The sequence below is a fragment of the Lagopus leucura genome, unplaced genomic scaffold (genome assembly GCF_019238085.1).
Source record: "Lagopus leucura isolate 7727_CA_CO unplaced genomic scaffold, USGS_WTPT01 Super-Scaffold_100022, whole genome shotgun sequence".
Lineage (NCBI taxonomy): Eukaryota > Metazoa > Chordata > Aves > Galliformes > Phasianidae > Lagopus > Lagopus leucura.
The window spans coordinates 7994032-8014068 of NW_024962275.1; the positions used below are offsets into that span (position 1 = coordinate 7994032).

Below are 20037 nucleotides of genomic sequence, written 5' to 3' on the forward strand. Positions count from 1 at the left end.
AGGGTTGCTACTGCAATTTTCAAACCATCTTGGCTTGACGGCCAAGCACAAGAGCTCTGCACAGCAATCCAGCCTCCCACAGGCACTGCTGGGTGCTGTCTCTACACCAGTGAAAGCTCCAGCCTCTGCTCTCCTCCCTTTGGGTTCAAACCTCACAATGATGCTCTGTAGAACACAAGGTAAATGGGCTGCAAGACAAATGCTCTCACATCCTTTTATCTTCCTGTTGAGGTGTAAAACTCAGAAAACAAGGAAAATCCCTGTGTTTCCTTCTCTATCACTCTACTGGTCTCCAGCTGCTTTGCAGAGTGCTCTCAGGTGGATACAGGGCTTCCATCCACATTCTGCTGGCTTCCTGAGGTCTGACATCACATCTAGGCTTCTTGCTAGAGGGAAGCCATGCAGCAGAATGGGGAGGGAGCTCAGGATGTCCTTTGGTTTGAGGCTTGTTTGGGTTCTCAATCCAACAGGTGCCCCAAATGACAATGCCAACAGAACATTTACTTTGCTCATGGTAACCTTTCCAGTGAGCCCTGCATTATTTTTACCATCTATACTCTTCTGTCTGCTTTGCCCGAATTTCAGATCTCTGCTTCCCCGTGATATTTACATAAAGCAGAGCTGTTTGGATTGCAGCCCCAGTTGGTATTTTGGAGAAGAAGAGCTTCTGTTCCTCCCAGCGTGCCACTGTGCATGCAGAGGTGCAATCTCAGCTGAATTTTTAGTTTCTGCTCTCTCTTTCAAGTTACTGAAGTGTTGACTTTTCCCATCACAGTGCTGTGTTAGAACTGGAAAGCTTGTCATGGACACGAGGAAGTATAATACGGTTGGGCAGCTGAGGTGGGGACACAGCATCACACTGCTGTTTGCCCAGCAGTGCACAGCTACAGGAGCAAGGCGAGCTGCTGCTTCGTTGCTCTTCTCCCACAGCCCTTCCTATGTACACTTTGTAGAAGCAAGAAATCATATTTAGGGCTTCACTTTCGTCCTTCACTTTTTTTGTTCATTTTTGTTTGCTTTTTGCCCACTTCTGTACTGTTGAGCCTAAAGATGGAGGAAGTGGGAGAGGACCGTAAACTGGCAGTCAGATTTGGGAATTCACTGACGTGGGTAAAGAAACAAAAATGCTTCTCACTAAAAGCATTCAACAGGGCTTCCTAGGTCATCCTAGGAGCTACCAGAAAGACAGGCATTTCCCAACAAAAAGCCAGCCAAATCCATAAGAAATGAACATTTCTCTTTGGACCCAATTCTGTGCTTATTCCTGGGACAGAAGTCCTCACTGACACAAACAGGAGGTGGATCTTAGCAAGGCAAAGCCCATCCTCCCCAGAAACCCCAACAATGCTCTCATTACATTAATGGGGCACACACACGAGCCCCAGGAGACCATACCATAACCCTTCACAGAGTGACTAATCGCTTCTTCATTACCAAACTGGCAGTTTTCACTTCCTAAATCCCTGAGTAACAAGGCATCAAAAAGAAATGAATAAGCAAAACGAAGAAAATCCCTGCTATTACAGAGTGCGGCGTGCAGTTGTGGGTCGAAGGGATGGCAGCAAAGTGGGGAGGGACAGCAGCTGCATCGGTGCAACATCGTACTCCAAATGAGAAGGGAAAGAAGTAAAGGGTTAAGGAAGGTTAATCATTTCTTAACACGGATTTAATAGGATACAACTTAGTGCAAACTACATACTGCTAGGTAACTCCCAGGTGACCGTGCTTTGCTCCTCTGCAAACAATTCGGACAAGATGAGAGACATTATTTGAAGCAGCCCCACAGTACAGCCATTGTCAGACACCGCAGCAGATGTGCAGCAGACACGATGAGGGTGGGAGGGGAGGCGGTGGGGAGCAGGACAGCAAAGAGGCAGGGGAATGGAGAGCATAAGGGATTTGTTTTTAAGAGGGGAGAGTAAAAAAATAAATTAATTAATTAAAAAAAATGGAGGAATAACAGATAAATAACATGTCCAGAAAACAGAAGGAAAGGGAACGTATCGCAAATAAGAGTTGTAAGGAAATCAAAGATTGGGGGAGTGGAGCAACAGATGAGACTTGGGGGGCGGGAGGGGGAGACACACAGAGAGGACATTGGTTATTTGGCTGAAGCTACAACACCAGAACATTACATCATTACATGAGGTTAGATCTGCTCAGATATTACGGGCCTGATTCATCATAAGATCAGAGAGCTTTGGTGAGGGCAGTCGTGCTCTGGGGGACAAGTACTGTGCTCCTGCAAGCAAACACTTCTGGAAAAATGGAGTGGTGGAAAGTGACAGGCTTTGTCTCTGTGTTGGAGCGTTTCCCAGCAGCGTGGGAAGACATTGCTAGGACTGCTCAGGTCTGGGTGGGACCAGGCAGCACTGGAGAGGTCATAAATCATAGAATCATTGAGGTTCAAAAGACCACTAAGATCATCTAGTCCAGCCATCAGGTGCACGAAGAAGCAGCTCAACTCTTCCTCAGAGAAAACTGCAGCTGCAAGGTGCAGTGAAAGCAACCCAGCAGGTTGCTAAAACCTAAATCAGCCATATCTGCTGCAACAGAGAGGAGTTTCCCAAGACAAGGCTTACACTGTTGGCTTTGCTGTTGGTCACTACATTGCACTGGAAGGCTATCGGAGGTCTAGGATAAAGGACAACTCTGTCTTGGGAAGGCTGGAGGGAAGGAGTATGGTTTGTTTGGGGGTCTGTTTCTTTCATTAAGTGTCCTGCTTAGTGTTGCTGATAACTCAGAGAATCCCAGGAGACAAGATCCCAATCAGTGACTTGCTGGAGCTCTCATACAAAAAGTGGAGTTTCTGACGTCAGCTGGGAAATTTGTTAGCCAGTGAAGCATAGCTTACATCAGCCTAAGCACACTGGCAAAGTTTTTCTATCTGCTGGAGCCATTTCCACCTGTGCAATACATGGCCTTTGAGTTTTGAGGGGCAGCACATCCTCTGTGTTCTGCTTCATACGAAGAGCAATGGGGAATGGCTCACAGCCATGGGCTGCTCACTTCTTTCTGTATGAATCAGGCCCTTTGAACAAAAGACACAACTGTGAGATGTTCTGACACACAAGAGGAGGAATGGAGTCTAGAGAGCACCTGGGTTAACAAGCAGTGAACACACACAATGCCCAAAAACATGATCTCCTGTGCACTGAGGAACGTCCACAATTAATCACCAAATTGCTGTAAAAGCCAACTCTAATGATGAGGTTTCTTTACAAGAAGTTAAACAAGGAAAATGAAATCCTTAATGACATATTACCAATCACAACACAGGATACACTAATAACTGTGGGAAGAGGAAAACACAGGAAGACTGCTTAATTTCTCAGTAGAGCCTTCCAGGCACAGTCTCCCTGGTATTTTCCATACCTCCTGCATTTATCAAAGAGAACCACAGGAAATCTCCAGCTTATTTTATGGCTGGGGCATTGGAGCATGCTTCAGCTGTCTGTCTGGATAGATGGCAGACAACTGGCAGGGAGAAACATATGGCTTCTAGGAATACAGGCTGGCAAACACGTTTGTCCCCAGGTAATCAGAACAGACATTCTTGGGTCGGCAGTCACCATTTAGCAATCCAGAAAGAGGGATTTCTCTTGCTTGCTTTTTGCTGCAACCAGGAGCAAGTAAATCTGCGGACAATGCTGCGTTGCACATGAATGCCTGTCATCCAAGCAAAAAAGCCTGGCTACCAGGCGCCAGGTTCAGCTTCCAAAAAACCTCACAGGCAGCTGACAACAACAGCTCCAATCCCTTGCCATGCTCTCAGCCTCCCTCCCCCAGCTTCCCTCACTCACCTGAGTTTCGGCAGCCAGGCGCGGCATGGAAGCCGCCCGACCCTGGCTCTCCAGCCCTGGTTGGTGCTCTCCATTGGCAAGCGTGGGGCTGATTTCCCTCATTTCCACCACCTGAAGCAAGAAACAGTGTTAAATACCAAGGCCACAACAGCTTCAAAGCCCCTGTATTAGCAGTATGCTGCTAATCGATGTGTGAAGAGGTGCTGCTAGGGAAAGAGAAACTGGGAGTAACCCAAATTATTCTCTGTCAATAGGGTTGTTTTCAGCAAAGACAGCAGTGAGCCACGAGCCATGGCAATGAATCACGGAATCACAGAATGGCCTGGGTTGGAAAGGACCACAATGATCATCGAGTTTCAACCCCCTGCTATGCGCAGGGTCACCAACCACCAGACCAGGCTGCCCACAGCCACATCCAGCCTAAATGAATCCCAGCTCTGACCTCTGACACCTCTCCTCTGGGTTTATACACTAATAATAATGGGACAACAAGGAAGACAAAAGCCTAAGAGTCCCATCTCAGCAGACGTGTAGTGTGATCAGCAGGATAAGCACATCTGCAAACACAGCTAACAGACTTGCTTTCTCTCCATAATGTTCAAGCAAGTTTTGGATGGTAAGAGAGACAATGCTTGTCCCAGAGAGCAGTGGACCTCTCCAGCTCTTAGAGAAGTGTCTACCCTGACATCTATTAAGATCTGCTGCATTTCACCCAGTTTCACCTGTTTGCTTACCCGTTCAATGGGGATCTCCTCTGAGTGGCCTCGTTCAAAAGCTGGGGTCCTGGTTTCATAAAACACATCCTGGGTGCGTTGGGTTCCCCAGGAACTGGACTCTTTGATCCCACCCTCTGGGGCTGGCCTGCCAGAAGGTAAATTGGAAGAAAAGATGAACTCTTTTGCAAAAGGGTTTTGCTAACTTAATTGTGGCAAAGGTAAAGCATCCAAGTAACCTCTAACGTTTCATTTCTGAAACCAGCTGAAGGGTAGTTGGTGAAGCTATTAAGTCCTGTAGGCTTCCCCAGGGCCACTTTCTTTATAACTCAAAGATCCCTTGAGCAACCAGGAAAACAAAGAAATCAGCACATTCTTTTTCAGTAAATGAGGAAATTGACCTCTGCAGCTAAAGTTCTAATGAAGCAAAACAGACTGTTTTGGAATTTAAGCAAATTATGTATGTAAAAACAGACAAATAACCTTAAATGATGCTGGTCAAGCATAACTGCGCTCAGGCTAAGCTGAATTCACTGAATGTACAGGGGCATTGCAGCCCTAGGTTTTACGTCTGAGTCTGCAGTTCATCTCCTGAGGTATTTAAACTTCAGATCTCTATCATTAAAAAATCCATGGCATTAGTGACCCTGAAGAAAGTCACCTGAGGAACAGGAAATGGAGAATTGATTGGGGATTGCCATTACTGTAACTGTTTGGTTAGCTTTCTATGGAGGTGTTATTTTGTCCAAAGAGAAAGAGGCAGAGATTCTGTCCCAGACAGCCTTCAGGAAGCTCTTGCTGTTATCAAGTGCCATAATCTTAAAGGACTTGTCTGCTCCTGGTGTCCCAAGAACTCACTGCATTAGTGATCCATTGGTTGGTTAGCTTGGGATTTATCTGTTTTGCAATGTTCCCAAATTTCTATAACCAAACTCACACTTAAAACAGGCCACAATGGAAAACACTGTATTTAAGTTTCAGAGACCACTAGGGAAACACCCAGCTTTGGAGAACCCACCAGTACCACCATGTGGAGAGCTGCATTGAGAGGAGGTATTTCGACAGCCACCAGTGGAAAGCTGTCCTGGCCACACGTGAGGAGGCCCTTGAGCTTGGAGACACTGGAAATGCTCTGCACCACCACAGCAATTGAATCAGGGTTGATGTATCTGCCCTCCCTCGGTGCCCCTGCTCTGTATCACAGATACTCACAACGTGCCCCCGTTGTTGAGCGAGGCTGAGCTTTTCTGGCGCAGGAATGCCTTCGCATTGCTGAAGGCTGAGGGTTGGGTTTGCTCCAAAGTGGCCTTCAAGGGGTGGAAGAGTGACACCGGTCCGGGCTGTGAAGAACAAAGGATGGTTGTAAGAGATGGAGCTGAGTGTGGAGAGGATGCATGGCGCTAACCAAGCATCCCCTGCATCCCCAGACTTTCTGAGTGCAATGCACCGGTGACTCCAGTGAGAACTGCCCACTGCTTGAGAAGCAGCTGCAGGAGAGGGAGGACAGGGAGCTGCATCCCCAGTACCTGGCAGAGCCCCCCAGGAGGCTGGTGGACTTGTTCCCTGCTGTTCTTGTTCTGTTTGTAGAAGTCAAATATCATGAGCGCTGCGTAGACCTTCCCCACAGTCATCTCATCAGCTGGTGAAAGGCAGGAGGTGTTCGGGTGGAGAAAGGGAAAGGAGCAGGGGAGGGGTGGATAAGTCAAAGCGCGTGAGAAACATCAAAGGGGTGTGAGAAACAAGGTGAAAGAACAGGCAACGTTAGAGTATTGAGGCAAAGCAGACACAGGGAAAAGGAAAAAAAGAAAAGCAAAAAAGGTTACAACAGAGTTCTTCAGATCTTTGCCAGTTGCTGCCTTAACATCTGAGGAGGGCGGCCCCTCGCCCCTAACTCCCAATGGCAAACATTGACAGAGGCTGGGTGGAAAAGAATCAGGCAGAGAAACTCCATGGCACTGTCAGCACTGCCAACAAAGAACCACTAAATTAATACCAGATCTGCAGCAAACTTTTCATCAACAAAAGAGCCTTTTCTGTGAATTATAGTCAACCGGGGCATAGCAGGCTAACGTACATCTCAAAGTATTTCATTTTTCCAGATGTCTTTTTCACCCTCCCAGCTCTTCTCCCCTCCTTTCCCTACCCAGCAGCTGAACAAAAAGGAGTTAAAAGACACAAAGGCACCATGAGAAGTGAGGAGGAAAAGAATTCTGTAGTTGCTACCCACTGATCTGCACCTCCTCAGTTCCCCCATCTGTCTTAATTAACTTTGCCTTTATTGCTTTGCACTGTTTCTCATTAATCAGGAATCCGAGTCCTTGCTTTGGCCAATCAAGATAATGGCAAGCTTTCCACTTTCTCAGCACTTTCTCCTGGGATATCATTGAGCAGCACAAGGTTCCAAGATACCTCACTTCTGATTCTGTAAGTTCTCAGCAAACTTTTAATTTTCTTCTCCTGGTTTTCTGCAGCAGACTGAACCCAGATGGCAAAAATTGCTCTTCTGCCCTTTGAGGCACAAGCTGGAGGCAAACAAAAGCTAGGAACAACGTCTGAAAGAAGCCACACAGCATTGGTCTCTTCTCAGCATGGTGCTTTTTCTAAGGACGTGAAACCTACTGTAACGTTAAGGAAACGCAGGCCTAAATTTGACCTCAGCTTACCTGCTCCTTAGGTGGTCATAGAATCATTAAGGTCGGAAAAGATCACCAAGTCCAACCACCAACCCACCCCACCATGCCCACTGATCACGTTCTCTAAGTGCACATCTCTATGTTTTCTGAAAAACTCCAGGGAAGGGGACTCCATCACTTCCCCTGGCAGCCTGTTTCAATACCTCTGTGATCAGCAACACCTGCAAGCTGATCTACACTGGGTTTCTTTGCTGCATCCTGTGCATATGAACTGTGTACCTGGTTAAGGCTCGGGACAAAGCAGGCATGAGGGGGGAAAACCCATGCCAGGCTTCTTGGAGGACTGGGTGCTTACGTTTGTGAGGAGGCACCAGCAAATCCAGTGTCTTCTGGGACAGGTTGGGCCAAACCAGAGAGATCTCCTTTCTCAGCTCAGCATCACACTGGTGCTGCTTAACACCCCCTGAAAAAAAAGGGAGAGGAAACAAGAAGGCACACGAGTGAAAATCCTCATTCGTTCAGCACAGCAAGCACAGAAAACACATCCCCCACTCTCCTTCCTCGACAGCACCAAACCAGAACCAGATGCAGCAGGAAACTACAGACCACGACTACAGCGTGTGAGCTCAGCAGGGCCAGCCCCAGCCTGCTGACCTGTGCTGTCACCTAAGGCTTAAACTTCAGCCCCAGCCTCTTCTACCTGATTGCATGTGCTGCCCAAGTACCATCAGCAGAAAGCAGCAGCACCTGCAGGGTGTGATGCAAAGGAGGTCAGCGATGATTAGAAGCCCTCCCCAGCAGCAGTCCTTCCTGAGCTGTTTGGCAGCGGGACATAAGCAAACCCTCACAGCACCGTGTTGTATCAACAGCATCAAACGGGAGCCACGGAGCAGCATAAACCAGGAGGAGCTGAACACTGCAGCATTATTCAAACGGCCAAAGTGAGGTCTCAATACACAAGTGGAAAGTGATTAAAGTATATGTAAGCCAACAGGCCAGCTCCCAGCTGAATGCACCACACAGCAGGCAATTAAGTAGTTCATCTGAATGACAGAGATTATTTTTCTAAGAGGAAAGTAATGGGAGGAGGCTCTGGGTGCTCTGCTACATGGCAGTCTGAACTCCCACACTCAGTCTCATTAGGGAGGGTTTATTAAGGGTCTGTTAGCCTTACTAAAGACTCAATTAAATGCAGCACATGAAACCTATTCAAACCAAGCAACGCAGCAACAGAACAGGTCGAGAACTCACAACCTGCAGCAGATAGAGGCCTCTGAGCAATGCCTGCACTATCGGCCAGGCTGGTTCTCTGCTTTCTCTATGGTGCATGGTTAAAAAAATAGAAAGGGGGGACTTTTGCAACTGAAAAAGCCTGCGTGAATTATGCTGCTGACAGCCAACTAGAACCTTAAAATAAGGCAAACTCTCAGGGCTTCAGTGGCTTTGTCCAGATTTTGTTACTAAAATAAGGTGTTGCCCCTAAAATCCCAGAGAGTCTTAAATGCATCCTTAAATATGAGCATAATTAGGGTAGTCCTTCCGGGGCCTCAGAGTTTTTGTGTTCTTCTAGCATTGCCAAAGCATCAAAGATGAAGTTTCAGTAACAGACTAAGAAGGCAATTAATGCAGAGAGGTGGAAAGGCTGGCCTAAGGAAAAGCACAGCATTCTAACCCAGCCCTACCCTTTGCTCACAAGAGCACTGTTGCCTCCTGTTAGCCTCTAAATTAGGTAAAACAGTGCTTTGGCCCATTGTGCCTTGACTGTGACCCCAGCCAGCCTGATTAAACAGCGTAACGACCCATAGAAAAGGCCGGTGTGTTTTACTACCTTGCAGTGTTTAATTGGGAAGTGAAGTATATGCCTGAGTAAGCACTTAAATAATAACATTTTATCTCAGGGCAGCTCAGAGTGCTCTGAGTCACTGCCTCACCACAAGCAGACAGTAACACTGTTGTTGTTGTTTTTTTTCTCCCTCATGCTGGAATAATCACAAAGTGAGGTGCAGAAACTTGTGTCTATTACAGGGCATGCATGGGGCTCCCAGCTGAGCTGGGATGGCCAAAGCTCTGCACATCTCCTTAACCAGGATACGGCTGACCAAAGGCACAACAGGGCTCAGGACTCCCCTCTGCTGCCTGTCCCTGGAGCTCTCTCATATTTTGGGTGTACAGAATGAAAATGGGATTTCCACCTGGCTTGTCACTGCTGTGGTTTCAGGACTGCAGAGCAGCAGGCAAGTTGGGGTTCAAGCCATGCAGCTGTCATTCCCTCCCTCTCACCTGAGGCAAGCTTGATTTCCAGAGCAGTGCGGATCAGGGCCATCAGCGTGGAGGTGAAGTGGACTGTCAGATCCTCGGGTGAGATGGGCATGTTCATCCTCACCAGGCGCTGCGGGAGGAAAATGGGCACTGTCAGCTTTGGTCAGCATTTCTCCCCCTACCCCTCCCCTTCCCTCCTGAGAGCCCCTATTAACAGCCCCATTGCAAACATGAGCCCTTCTCCTTGTGTTAACCTTTTGTGCACTGAGCTCAGACATCATCTCCATGCAGCTGGCAGCTCCTTTCCTGGAGCAGGGCTGAGCTGCTGCTATTGGCTGTGATGGATTGCCAGCATTTGTACTGCAATGCTATATGGAGATTCCTTCCAAAAGAAGCTGGTTTGAATATCCTCATCCCATTTCAGAGCCTATCACTCTGCTCCTGATGGTCTTCATCTACAGTCCTACCTGCAACCTCTGGACACGCAGCTCTGCAGACCTTGGAGCGCTCCCATGATGATGCCTGAAGCACACAGCCTGAAGCACATTTGGGGCATACAGGGCCAATGAGCTTTGTGGTTTGGCCTAGTTTGGGTCTGGCTGCTAATACGTAAAAGGATAGAATGTTCATTTTTTTGGAGACTCTGGGGTTCGATCTTGGACCTCCTTTACCTATAAGCATTCCAAGAGCTGTGAAGATCTCCAGTCAATGAGCTACACAGCTCCATCCAGGTCTTACCCTTAGGGGAAGGAACTGAGTGGGCGAGATCAGGACTGTAATTTCCTTCTCCCACATTCTTTCAGTCTGCACAAGGAACAGTCCCTCAGAATCTGCACGCATCTTCCAAGATCTTTAGACCTGGTGGCATCTCCTTCCCCACCAGCAATCAGGACCAGCTCTGATGGGGCAAAATCATCCCTCCTATATGCAGTACAGACCTGAGCACAGTGCTTCAGAGGCTGTGGCTCCCTTAACATCTGGCGTCTGAGTGTGGAAACGCAGACGAGTGGAAGCATTCTCCGATAACCTTAGCAGTGCATTTAAAGGATGGATTTCTTCTCCTTTGGTAATCTCCTCGTTTCTCAGCTCCTCAGCTTTCAAAAGCTGCTGAGCCTCGCTCGGAGCCTTATCAAAGCAGCCCCGGTGTTTCCGCTCCCAGATTGCTCCTGCGCCCCGAGGAAGTCACCGAGAATTAATCTTTGCTGTAAGCTAAGCAGGAGCCTGGCCGGGGCCCCTCGCTCGGGAGGGAATTTCATCCAAGCCCAAAAGCTGCTTAGGCTGTGGCTTTGATCCCTATCAGTGTTGCAGAACCCTCTCTTTGTTCAGCACCAGCCGCCGTGCTGCCGCAGCACTGAGCACGGGCGCACGGGAGAGCGCAGCGCCTGCCCTGCGTGCCACGACACCGCGCAACACCGAGGGCAGCTTGAGAAATCACCAACACGCAGGCATTGTGCTGCTGGTGCTGATGGGCACGGGGCATTAATTAGGTGAAAAAAGTCTGCTTGTCAAGCAAGCTGATGTTTGGCAGAGCTGAGACCCACCCTGCCCCCTTTTTATCTTATTACGCATCTTCGGATTTCATGGCACGGTGCACAGAGGACTCATGTAGCAACTGACCCTGTCTCCTGAAGGCTGAGACGAACCACTGCAATCTCAAAGAGCTCTTAAAGCGTGCCCAGAGGTTATCAGTCGTGTCTGACAAGCCCCTGAGAAAGTGAAATCAAAGCCAAGACTCCCCTCCCTTTGTAACTCAGTGACAGCAGCAAATGCTGGCAAAGCCACAACCGTTTTCTCTTTTCACTTATCTCCAATGAAGAAGCATTTTAATTCAGACTTTCCCCTCAGTGCACAAAAAGGTAGCACAAGATTTCTGCATGACTGTGAGCCCAGAGACCAGCAGTCCCATCACATCCCGCCACAGTGGGACAGAGAGAATAAAGAGCTGGAGAGTGAAAGAAGATGCATGGCAGAGAGGAACAAGCAGATGAGAAATAATCCCTCCAGGAGAGCTCTACCCTCACAGAAACCAGCACTAAAAACCTATTGTGGGACTGCAACATCCCAGTCCTCTCCCCCAGTTTCCCAGACTGAATTCCCCAGAAGTGTGGAGGCAGAGCACAGCAAGGCTGCATGAAGGTCTTTCCTCCTCAATTGTATTCAGGAGGGATATTAGTAATGTTAGGAGGAAGTTTTTCACTCAGAGGGTGGTGAGGCACTGGAACAGGTTGCCCAAGGAGGCTGTGGATGCCCCATCCCTGCAGGCATTCAAGGCCAGGCTGGATGTGGCTCTGGGCAGCCTAGGCTGCTGGTTGGTGACCTGCACACAGCAGGGGGTTGGAACTGGATGAGCATTGTGCTCCTTTGCAACTGAGGCCATTCTATGGTTCTTGATTTAAAGGGAGGTTTTCAAGAGGTAGAAAGGAGGTTCAAGCTTGTGTGTGCAACCGCACACTTGCTTTGCTGAACAAAATACCTGCACCCAAGGCAGCACTGGGTGGGACTGCTGAGAACGGCCGCCTGGAAGCGTTCCCAAATCACAGCCCTCTCATCTCCCTGCTTTCCTTTTTTCTAGACCCCAGAAGGACCCCATAATGATGGGGATGGCAGGGAAGTTTACACTGCTCCGGGTTGCTACGGGAATTGACGGCCACAATCAAGGGCTGTTCAGGTGAATTAATTTGGGGCAGTGAAAAAGGCAAAACCAAAGCAGACCTGGCAGGATGGTGCTTCCCATGCTGCTCCTCTTCCTCCTTTTGTCTCCCATATCCAATAGCATCTAAGGAGGAGTAGCAGCAGCAGCAGTCCCTGTTTCTTTTCCCAGTGCATGCTTTGGGACCCATCTCCAGCTCTGGGATTTAATCAGAAGGTTTGGGAGGGATGCAAAGGGAGCTGGCATGGGGGATCTCATTATGTTTCTATAGGAAAAGGCCCCCAAGGGAGGAGCTGCAATATTATCTCCAGAGTCTCCTAATTAACTTTGTGTACCACAAAAAGGAGAGCGATAACAAATGGTAACTGATTACAGCTGGGTTACAGTAGGTGATGCTTTTTGCTGCAGTTGCTTGTACGGTCAGAGGGGTGCAGGCATCTTCCAGCACCAGCAGAGATTTCCCTGCAAATAAACAAAGACACGGGCAACAAGGAACCAGAGCTTTGCATCAGGTGGAGTTGGCAGAATTTGTGCCTGCTCAGAGTTTGGTTTCTGAGTGTCTTCTGCCTGGAGGCTTCTGGGGCAGTGTTCACACAGACAGTGAACATGCTGCAGAAATGGGGAAATTCATGCTGGTGTCAAAATCCAGGCGAGGGTAAAGCAGCACCTGGGTGAGGCTGAAATCTTTTGCTGGTTCCCAGTGTGACCCAGAAAGTGAGCACTGAGCTCAGGCTCAAACATTTGCCCAAGTATTGGCAGAAAGAAGAGCTGGGAAAACAGCTGGCACCCTGATGGATTTTAATTATTAAGAACACCTCATCAGCAGCTCCTGAGCAGCCTCTGGGACAAGAACTGCTCTGGGAATAATTTTCAAATGTGAATAAATTCAGGACAATGGAGCACTGCTTGCAGAAAACGAGGCTGAATTTGGTGAATAAATTATTTGCTATGAATAATTCACTCCGACCTAGTTGTAATTATTCTGCTCTGCTTTAACTCTTCTCTCATCTTCAGAGAGGCTGCCCAAGCCTTCCTCCCTTCGATGGCAAGGGTGGATTTAGGTATAGGGGAAAAATTCTTCACTATGAGTATGGTGGAATAGTTTCTCAGGGAGACTGTGGATGCCCCATCCCTGGAGATGCTCAAGGCCAGGCTGGATGGGCCCTGGGCAGCCTGAGCTGGTGGGAGATGTCCCTGCTCGTGGTGGGGTGCTGGAGCAGGCTGCAAGGTCCCTTCTAACCCAACCACTCTATGAGTCTATGCTTCTATGAACGCTGACCCTGCCCTAGCACACGGCCAGGCTGCTGCATGGAGAAGTCCCGTCACACTGCACAGAATTACAGCAGCAGCACAGGCATTTCCAGCACCCATTTTACAGACCCTCCCTGTGATGCACAGCATGGCCAAGCAACGTGGCAGCTCCTTGCATGGAAGGAGCCCTTCCTGCAGGTCAGCGTGCGTAGCTGGGACTTAAAATCATGGAATCATTAAGGCTGGAAAAGTCCACTAAGATCATCCAGTCCGACTACCAACCCCAACATGCCCACTAAACTACATCCCTCAGTGCCACATCTCCATGTTTCTTGACAACCTCCAAGGATTTGCACTCCTCAGGTGTCCTGCCACGTCTGTGCAACAGGCACTCACTTCCCCATGATGTTTCCTCCAGTGGAGGGAGGCCAACAGCCACGAAGCACGCAGATGCCTGCTGAAAATATTGCTACTAGTGAACAGCATTTGGAAACTGAGGACTCCTCACCATAGACAAGCTGATGATAAGGGGCCTCCAAGTCTCAATAAATGAGAGTAAATGTACCCAAGAGTTCCCAAACTGAGTAAAACCAAGCAACCCCAACCAGCCAATGGGCCAGAGATCCAATCTCAAGGCACTAGAGTGAAGTCAAAGTGGTTTTCTCCCCTTTTTTTTTTTTCGTTTAACCACATAGAAGAGATTTTAAAATGCATTTCTTCCCATTCCCCCCACTCTGGCTGCAGGATAGAGCTCTCCTGGTGCCCCAGGACCCCACATGCACAGCAAGCTCTGGCCAAGGCTGGGCACACAAACCCAAGAGGACAACTGAGAAAAGGGAACCAGAAAGCAACAGAGAGGAAGGACAGCAGCCAACAGGGCTGCAAGGAGGAGAAAACCCAAACGAAACAAACACAGACATACTGAGAAGGGTGACGACTGGGGAAAAGCACACAAAGCCTTTACAAATGGAGAGGACTGGGAAAAATTATATATATGGAAAGGAAAAGGATGGAGGTGTGGGTCAAAAGGGCTTTTGCCAGACAAAAGAGGAAGTTTTTAAAAAATCTATATTGTCTCGTGGAGAGGGAGGGAGCAGAAATGATGCAGAGACCATGGGAAAAGTTCAGAACTGGTCTCAGGTTCATACTGCTGCGGTTTGTGGCTCTGTGATAAGGGACCAAATGAATCAGATTGCCCTCGAACTCAGAAACCTGATGTACAGTTGAGGTTTGGGCTGTTCAGTGGGAACCCCTCTCTGCTTCTGGTTCAGCCACACATAGGCACCTTCTAGAGGTTTCTAAGTGGATGGGTAAAAATTAAACAGCTCTTTGTATATATATACATACATATACATACATATATATACATACATATATCTTAAAAACAAACCATCCGTGTGTACCCAGCTTCTGTGGATTTTCTCTGTAAAGACCAATTAAACCAGAGACCAGCTAACTCAGAAGGAAAGGACAGATTTGGGAAGGCACAGCTGCAGTGCCTGCACCTAGGGAGTTCTTCTGCAGCAGCTGAGAGCCATCACAGAGAGACACAGAGACTCCTCACTATGGAAATCAGCCAAAAGCCTTGTTTAAAATGCTTATTTTAATATATGTTATTTATATATTCTTTTTTTTTCCTCCCTTCCTTTTAAAGGTTTGGAGGGGAAGGGAGGAAAAAGTGACAGCTTTATGCTTCTGGCACACGTGTGTGACCTCAGAGCTGTAACATCTCCAGCTCCCAGCAGTGCCCGCTCCCTGTGAAGCCAATGGGAACTCAGAGGTGCTAAAAGGAGCCACCTATTGCTCTAAAAGCTTTGGGGCTTCTGTGCATAATTGGTACCTTTGCAGAAGTGTTTAACTGTGTGGGTATCCATCTGAAATAGCTAGGAGGGCATTAAGGCAGCTGGGTTTCTCGAGTGGATTCACGGTAAGGTGGTGATGAGTTGTTCAAACAGAAGAAGTGCTCCTTTAAACAGCTTCTATTATAGCATCAAACTCGTCAAAAATGAGTATGGAAAAGATACCTAACTGCCTAGTTTTAAGGTTCTGCTCTCTTTGCTCTTTATATCCCAACACGCGGAGGAAGGATCTTGCAGAAAGCCATATCTGAACCTCTTCCTGCTGCTGTGTCCTGGCAGGCCTGGGTTTTTTGGCTTAATTAAAGTTCCAAAACCTGGCTTTCATAAAAGCTCAACAGAAAGAAAAAAAAACCCAGCATCTTTGGGAGGAACATTGTGATCTGAATCCACTGCATCCCACTGCACCAAGCATGGCGAGGGGCGAGAATGAGGCTTGGTGGTACCCAAAATGAGGTCAACAACAAAAAAAACCAATAACCCCGTTGAGTTTCATGGACACTGAGCTGTGCAATTCTGGGTGTTTATGGCAGACCTCTTCTGAAATAAATGGTGAAGTTTGGTGTTAAAAGATCCTGAGGAGCTGGCCCTGTTTGTGTCTGAATTACCACTGTGCTCATCAAGGCAGCAGCTGGCAAGCAGCCCTTCAGCTGTAATGCCTTCCTGCAGCTCAATTAAAAAGTTTTTCAGAATCAACAATCAGTTTGAGTGATTTCTTCATCTCACCATCTTAAATGCTCTGCATTAAAATAATTTCTTTCATGAGGGTATTTAAGGAGCCCTTCTGGCGTTGCCTCTGTTTAATAGCTCGCAAACTCCTACAGCACTGCCTACTCTAATTACACCAATCTAATTTAGAGGGGGGAAAACCACCATCGTACTGATGGGCTAGTGAGAGCGGTGGAAAGACAAATGGGGATTGTAGTGGCAGGGTAATTTACTCATTAGCACCCTCCCCAGAGTAGCCTAGATGGAAGCAGAATGAGAGAGAGAGAAACACTGATAGAAATAGCAGAGACATACTGAAAGACAAACTGACGTGCCACCGTTTCAAAGACCAAAAAAATGGTTACCAAAAAAAAAAAAAAAAGAAAAAGAAAAAGCAGCAGATCCAAACTCCAGTCTGCTTGGGAAGCAGAGAGAGCACTCAGAAGGAGCCCAGGAACAACACTAACGTCACAGAAATGGCACCCGCTGCAGCCACGGCACAAAAAGCTGGTGGGTTGGCAGGAGCTGCTGGGGTGGTCTACCTTATAGGCAACGCGAGCAGGGCATTTCTTTCCAAGGCCTAGAGGTGGGGACATGTGTCTCAGCATCTCATACATGTCTGTGTAACTGATGCGCCCGCTTGGAGTCAGAGGGAGAGAGGCAAAAGCGAGAGGAGACGGAAATCAAAGCAGAGCAGGACGGGGAAAAAGGGAGGTGGGGAAAGGGGAGGGCAACACAACAGAGCAAATGAGGAGGAGAGAGAAAGGGGAAAACAGACAAGAAAACAGAGATCCGGTTAATCAGATTTCTCAGGAAAACAAAACCAAAGAAAGAGGTGGGTCAATCAAAGGTTCTCCACTTTCATTCTTGTGGTTCGGCACCCAACGTCTCCTCCTCGCCATGGGGAAGCCCCACATCCCCAGCAGCTGGGAATGATTGAGGTCTCTTTTGGGAGGGAGGGCTTGGGTTTGGGTTTTGGGGGCAGAGGTGTGCTTCCTCTGCCTCCTCTGCTCCCCAAACAGGTCCAAGAGGCTGTGATCACCATGCCAGGGACAGCTGGTAGGCAGAGTTATGGGACAGGGGGCTTTCCCTCAGCAAATGAAGAGCTGGGTTTTCAGGTTAGCCTATAGACTGCCAGAGAAGAAATAGCTATTTCTAATCCTAAAACTCCTAATTTGCTCAGGGGCACAGACGGGGGGCTACTCTAAGTCAAAGGTGCAAGTCTGCAGATCTCCAGCCAGACTGAATGTAGGGTCAGCAAAACCAGAGCCCAGCACCTAACCTGCAGGATAGTGGTGGAAAGTGGACTTGTTTCTGCCTTGCATTGCATGGGCCCCTCTCTCCTCAGCCCAACACCCACTGCCTGCCTTCACCACCAACTGGCTGCCCTGTGTGTCATGGAAGCCCTTCAAGAAGGACAGTTGCAGAAGCAGGCACTGCATGCCAGCCTGCTGCCCTGACACGTGTCTCAAATCCTGCACTGATGCAGGAGTAGGCGGACGAGAGAACTTACCCTGCCAAACCCATCTATTCCTGTCCTTAGTGACTAAAGCATTTAACATACCTCTCCGGCTTGATAGCCCAGAGTTAATCTGAAAGCTGATGAGAGACAGAAATTGTAATTGCAGCCAATGATTTCCCCCTGGCTTCCCTCCTCTGCTCCTGGCAGAGGGCTCGGCGCCTCTGAATTCTTGGCAGTGCCCATCCTCTGCTCTCCACCTTCGCTCCCAAGTGTTGCACACCTTCAAGAGGTTCCCTGCTGTATCTAACATAACTCAGAGGCACGAGTGTTGCTGCTCCCAAGGCAACCTCTGGCTCTTGCAGTCGGGTGGACTCAAAGCTCATCCCTTCATCTCTCCCCTGCCTGGTCAACCAGCCCATTCCTAAATGCCCTTCCAGCTCAGGAAAAGGAAAGGTTCAAACCTGAGTCACTCAACTAGAGGGACAACACTGCAAAGCCCCCCAAGAATCTTGCTGCTCCCCAGAAATCCTGGGATAGTATCTCTCTCTGGCATATAGATGTAAAGCGAGGCACTTAGACACTGTGCTGCTTTTCCCTAACACTTCCCACCCAGCCTCTGCGTGATGCAAGCTCGAGGGTTGGCTGTCTCATAAGGCTGCCTGGCCCCAGCCAGCTGGGTGTGGGAAGGGATGGGGCAGGGATGAGATGCACGGAGGAGCGAGGAGGCAGTCCATCAATCATTCCTTGGTCAGGCAACCAAGTTTTGTTACGTTACAGTTTCCTTTCTGTACCGTTCGCATTTGCACTTGGGGGTAAAAACAAAAAAAAAAGAAATAAAAAACAAAACTGAAAATGCTGGAGGGAGTCTCTGAAGTTGCAAACCTTGTATGCCACCCTATGAGGGCACTTCTTTCCTAAGCCCAGGGGTGGAGCAATTACACGTAACAAATTGTACATATCCTTATAATGAATCCGGCAACTGGAAAGAAAACATCAGAAGTTATGACAGCAAAAACGTGGGGAAATCAGCCTTTCCCTTGCAAACAGAAGAGGTTGGAAGGACAAACCACGCTGAAAAGCAAAGTTAGCCTGATAACAACTGAGCTTGTGATGAAGAAGTGACTTTAACACAGATGGAGAGAGAGACAGAGTGCTTCCTGCTGCTCAATAAAAGCTTCATTTTCATATTTCTTTCATAAAACCTTCCGTGTCATAAGGTAGAATTCCCATCCATTGCATTCACTTTCCAGCATCACTGTGTTTCACCTCTCGATGCCTACAGAAGGCACCTACCCACTGCCCAAGCACTGAGCAGTAAAACCAGGGCCTGCAGCACACCAATGGTTTACTTAATGGATTATCACTGGGATTTGGACGAGCAGGTTCAACAGAGCTTGGGAACCTCCACCTCCCGCTGCTATTACCTGCATAGCCTCAGCTTGCTGTGTGGACAGTAAGCAACGTGCTGGAGGGAGAGAAACTGCACCTCAAGGTCCACCAGCACTGGGAAGACGGAGTCTTCATCACCACAAGGTGAAATCAGATGCCCTGAGGCAGCTTCACGGTCGATCTAATTAACTCACAACAATACTTTCAGCCAATTTGACAGTAGGATTAGATTTCTTAATCTTCTGCACGTAACCAAATCATGTGCGAAAGAACGACCTCTAAAGAAAAATGAGATGCTGTGGCTTCACCATGTTTATTTCTGTACATTACATGAAGAAGGCTGGAATATTTTGGAAATGCTCCTTCAATATCACTGCTTTTTTGCATGTGAAAAGTTAAGATCTATTCAAAACCTTCACAATCAACTCAAAATATTAATTTACAAGCAGATCAAATAGGGCTGTGTATGTCTTGGCTGCAGGTCTAATCGTAGTTACAAAACGTGCATTGGTTTAACTGAGTCGAGTAGTTTACCCCAATTTTAGAAGGGTTTTGCCAAATCAGTGTGTAGCAAATGCACAGGAGCATTTCCTTGCTTTCTCCATGAGTCAGTGGGACTCCTCCTTGGCTGTCCCTTGTCCAGCATTCAGGAATAAGGAATGGGAAGGCTGACCAACATTCCCAATAGCTCCAAGGTTTGTGCACTGGGGAGCAGGGCACAAGGGAAGAAATTCTCACTTCATATATCTCAGACATAAAGGAAATGCTCTTTCTCAGCTCACCCTTCAGTTCAGTGCTATGCCGGTTAACTCGCAGCCTCAGACCTCGTGTGCGTTTGCTCTCCTGCTCTCTCCTTTTCCGTGATGCCTGAGGTCTCTGCTACCCCTAAATCCAGCACTTTTACCACACTTGCCCCCCAAGTGCCACACACATTCACAACAGCTGCTAGCTGCACTTTTTAACTTCACTTTGGAATATATTTTCCAGGAAAATTTTAAAGAAAGTTGGAGGTTATAACGAAGCCAGGGGTTTCTGACATCAGAAATAGGTACGTCAATGCACACACAGTTAAGTCCATGTTGAAAATGCTTCTTACAGAACAAAAATATTACAAAATTTGCACTTCTTTGCCAGCCAGCATCTTTCATCAAGGGTCTCAAGCTACAGAAGGTGGCAAACACCATCATTTCCTTTTGCATGGGACAGCCAAGGGGGAGACTGTGAGAGAAGGCACGAAACAGTCAAAGATGGAAGCAAAAGCTAACAGCCTGGGACTCTTCCTTCATGCAAATTGTACTATGGTCACTATTTAT

The 20037-nt window shown here is 48.0% G+C and overlaps 1 protein-coding gene across 1 annotated transcript in view; it reads right to left on the bottom strand.

Moving 5' to 3' along the window:
* Positions 1-2891: 2891 nt before the first annotated feature.
* The window catches only part of CACNA1B (calcium voltage-gated channel subunit alpha1 B), a 251358-nt gene continuing 234212 nt past the window's right edge, over positions 2892-20037 (bottom strand). The window contains exons 38-45 of the mRNA XM_042879063.1: positions 16416-16512; positions 9430-9538; positions 7505-7612; positions 6043-6155; positions 5729-5856; positions 4538-4664; positions 3804-3914; positions 2892-3031 (exon numbers count right to left, since the gene is read on the bottom strand). Of these exons, the coding sequence (XP_042734997.1) occupies positions 2963-3031; positions 3804-3914; positions 4538-4664; positions 5729-5856; positions 6043-6155; positions 7505-7612; positions 9430-9538; positions 16416-16512 (862 nt within the window). The 3' untranslated portion in view covers positions 2892-2962. The remainder of the gene's footprint in view (positions 3032-3803; positions 3915-4537; positions 4665-5728; positions 5857-6042; positions 6156-7504; positions 7613-9429; positions 9539-16415; positions 16513-20037) is intronic.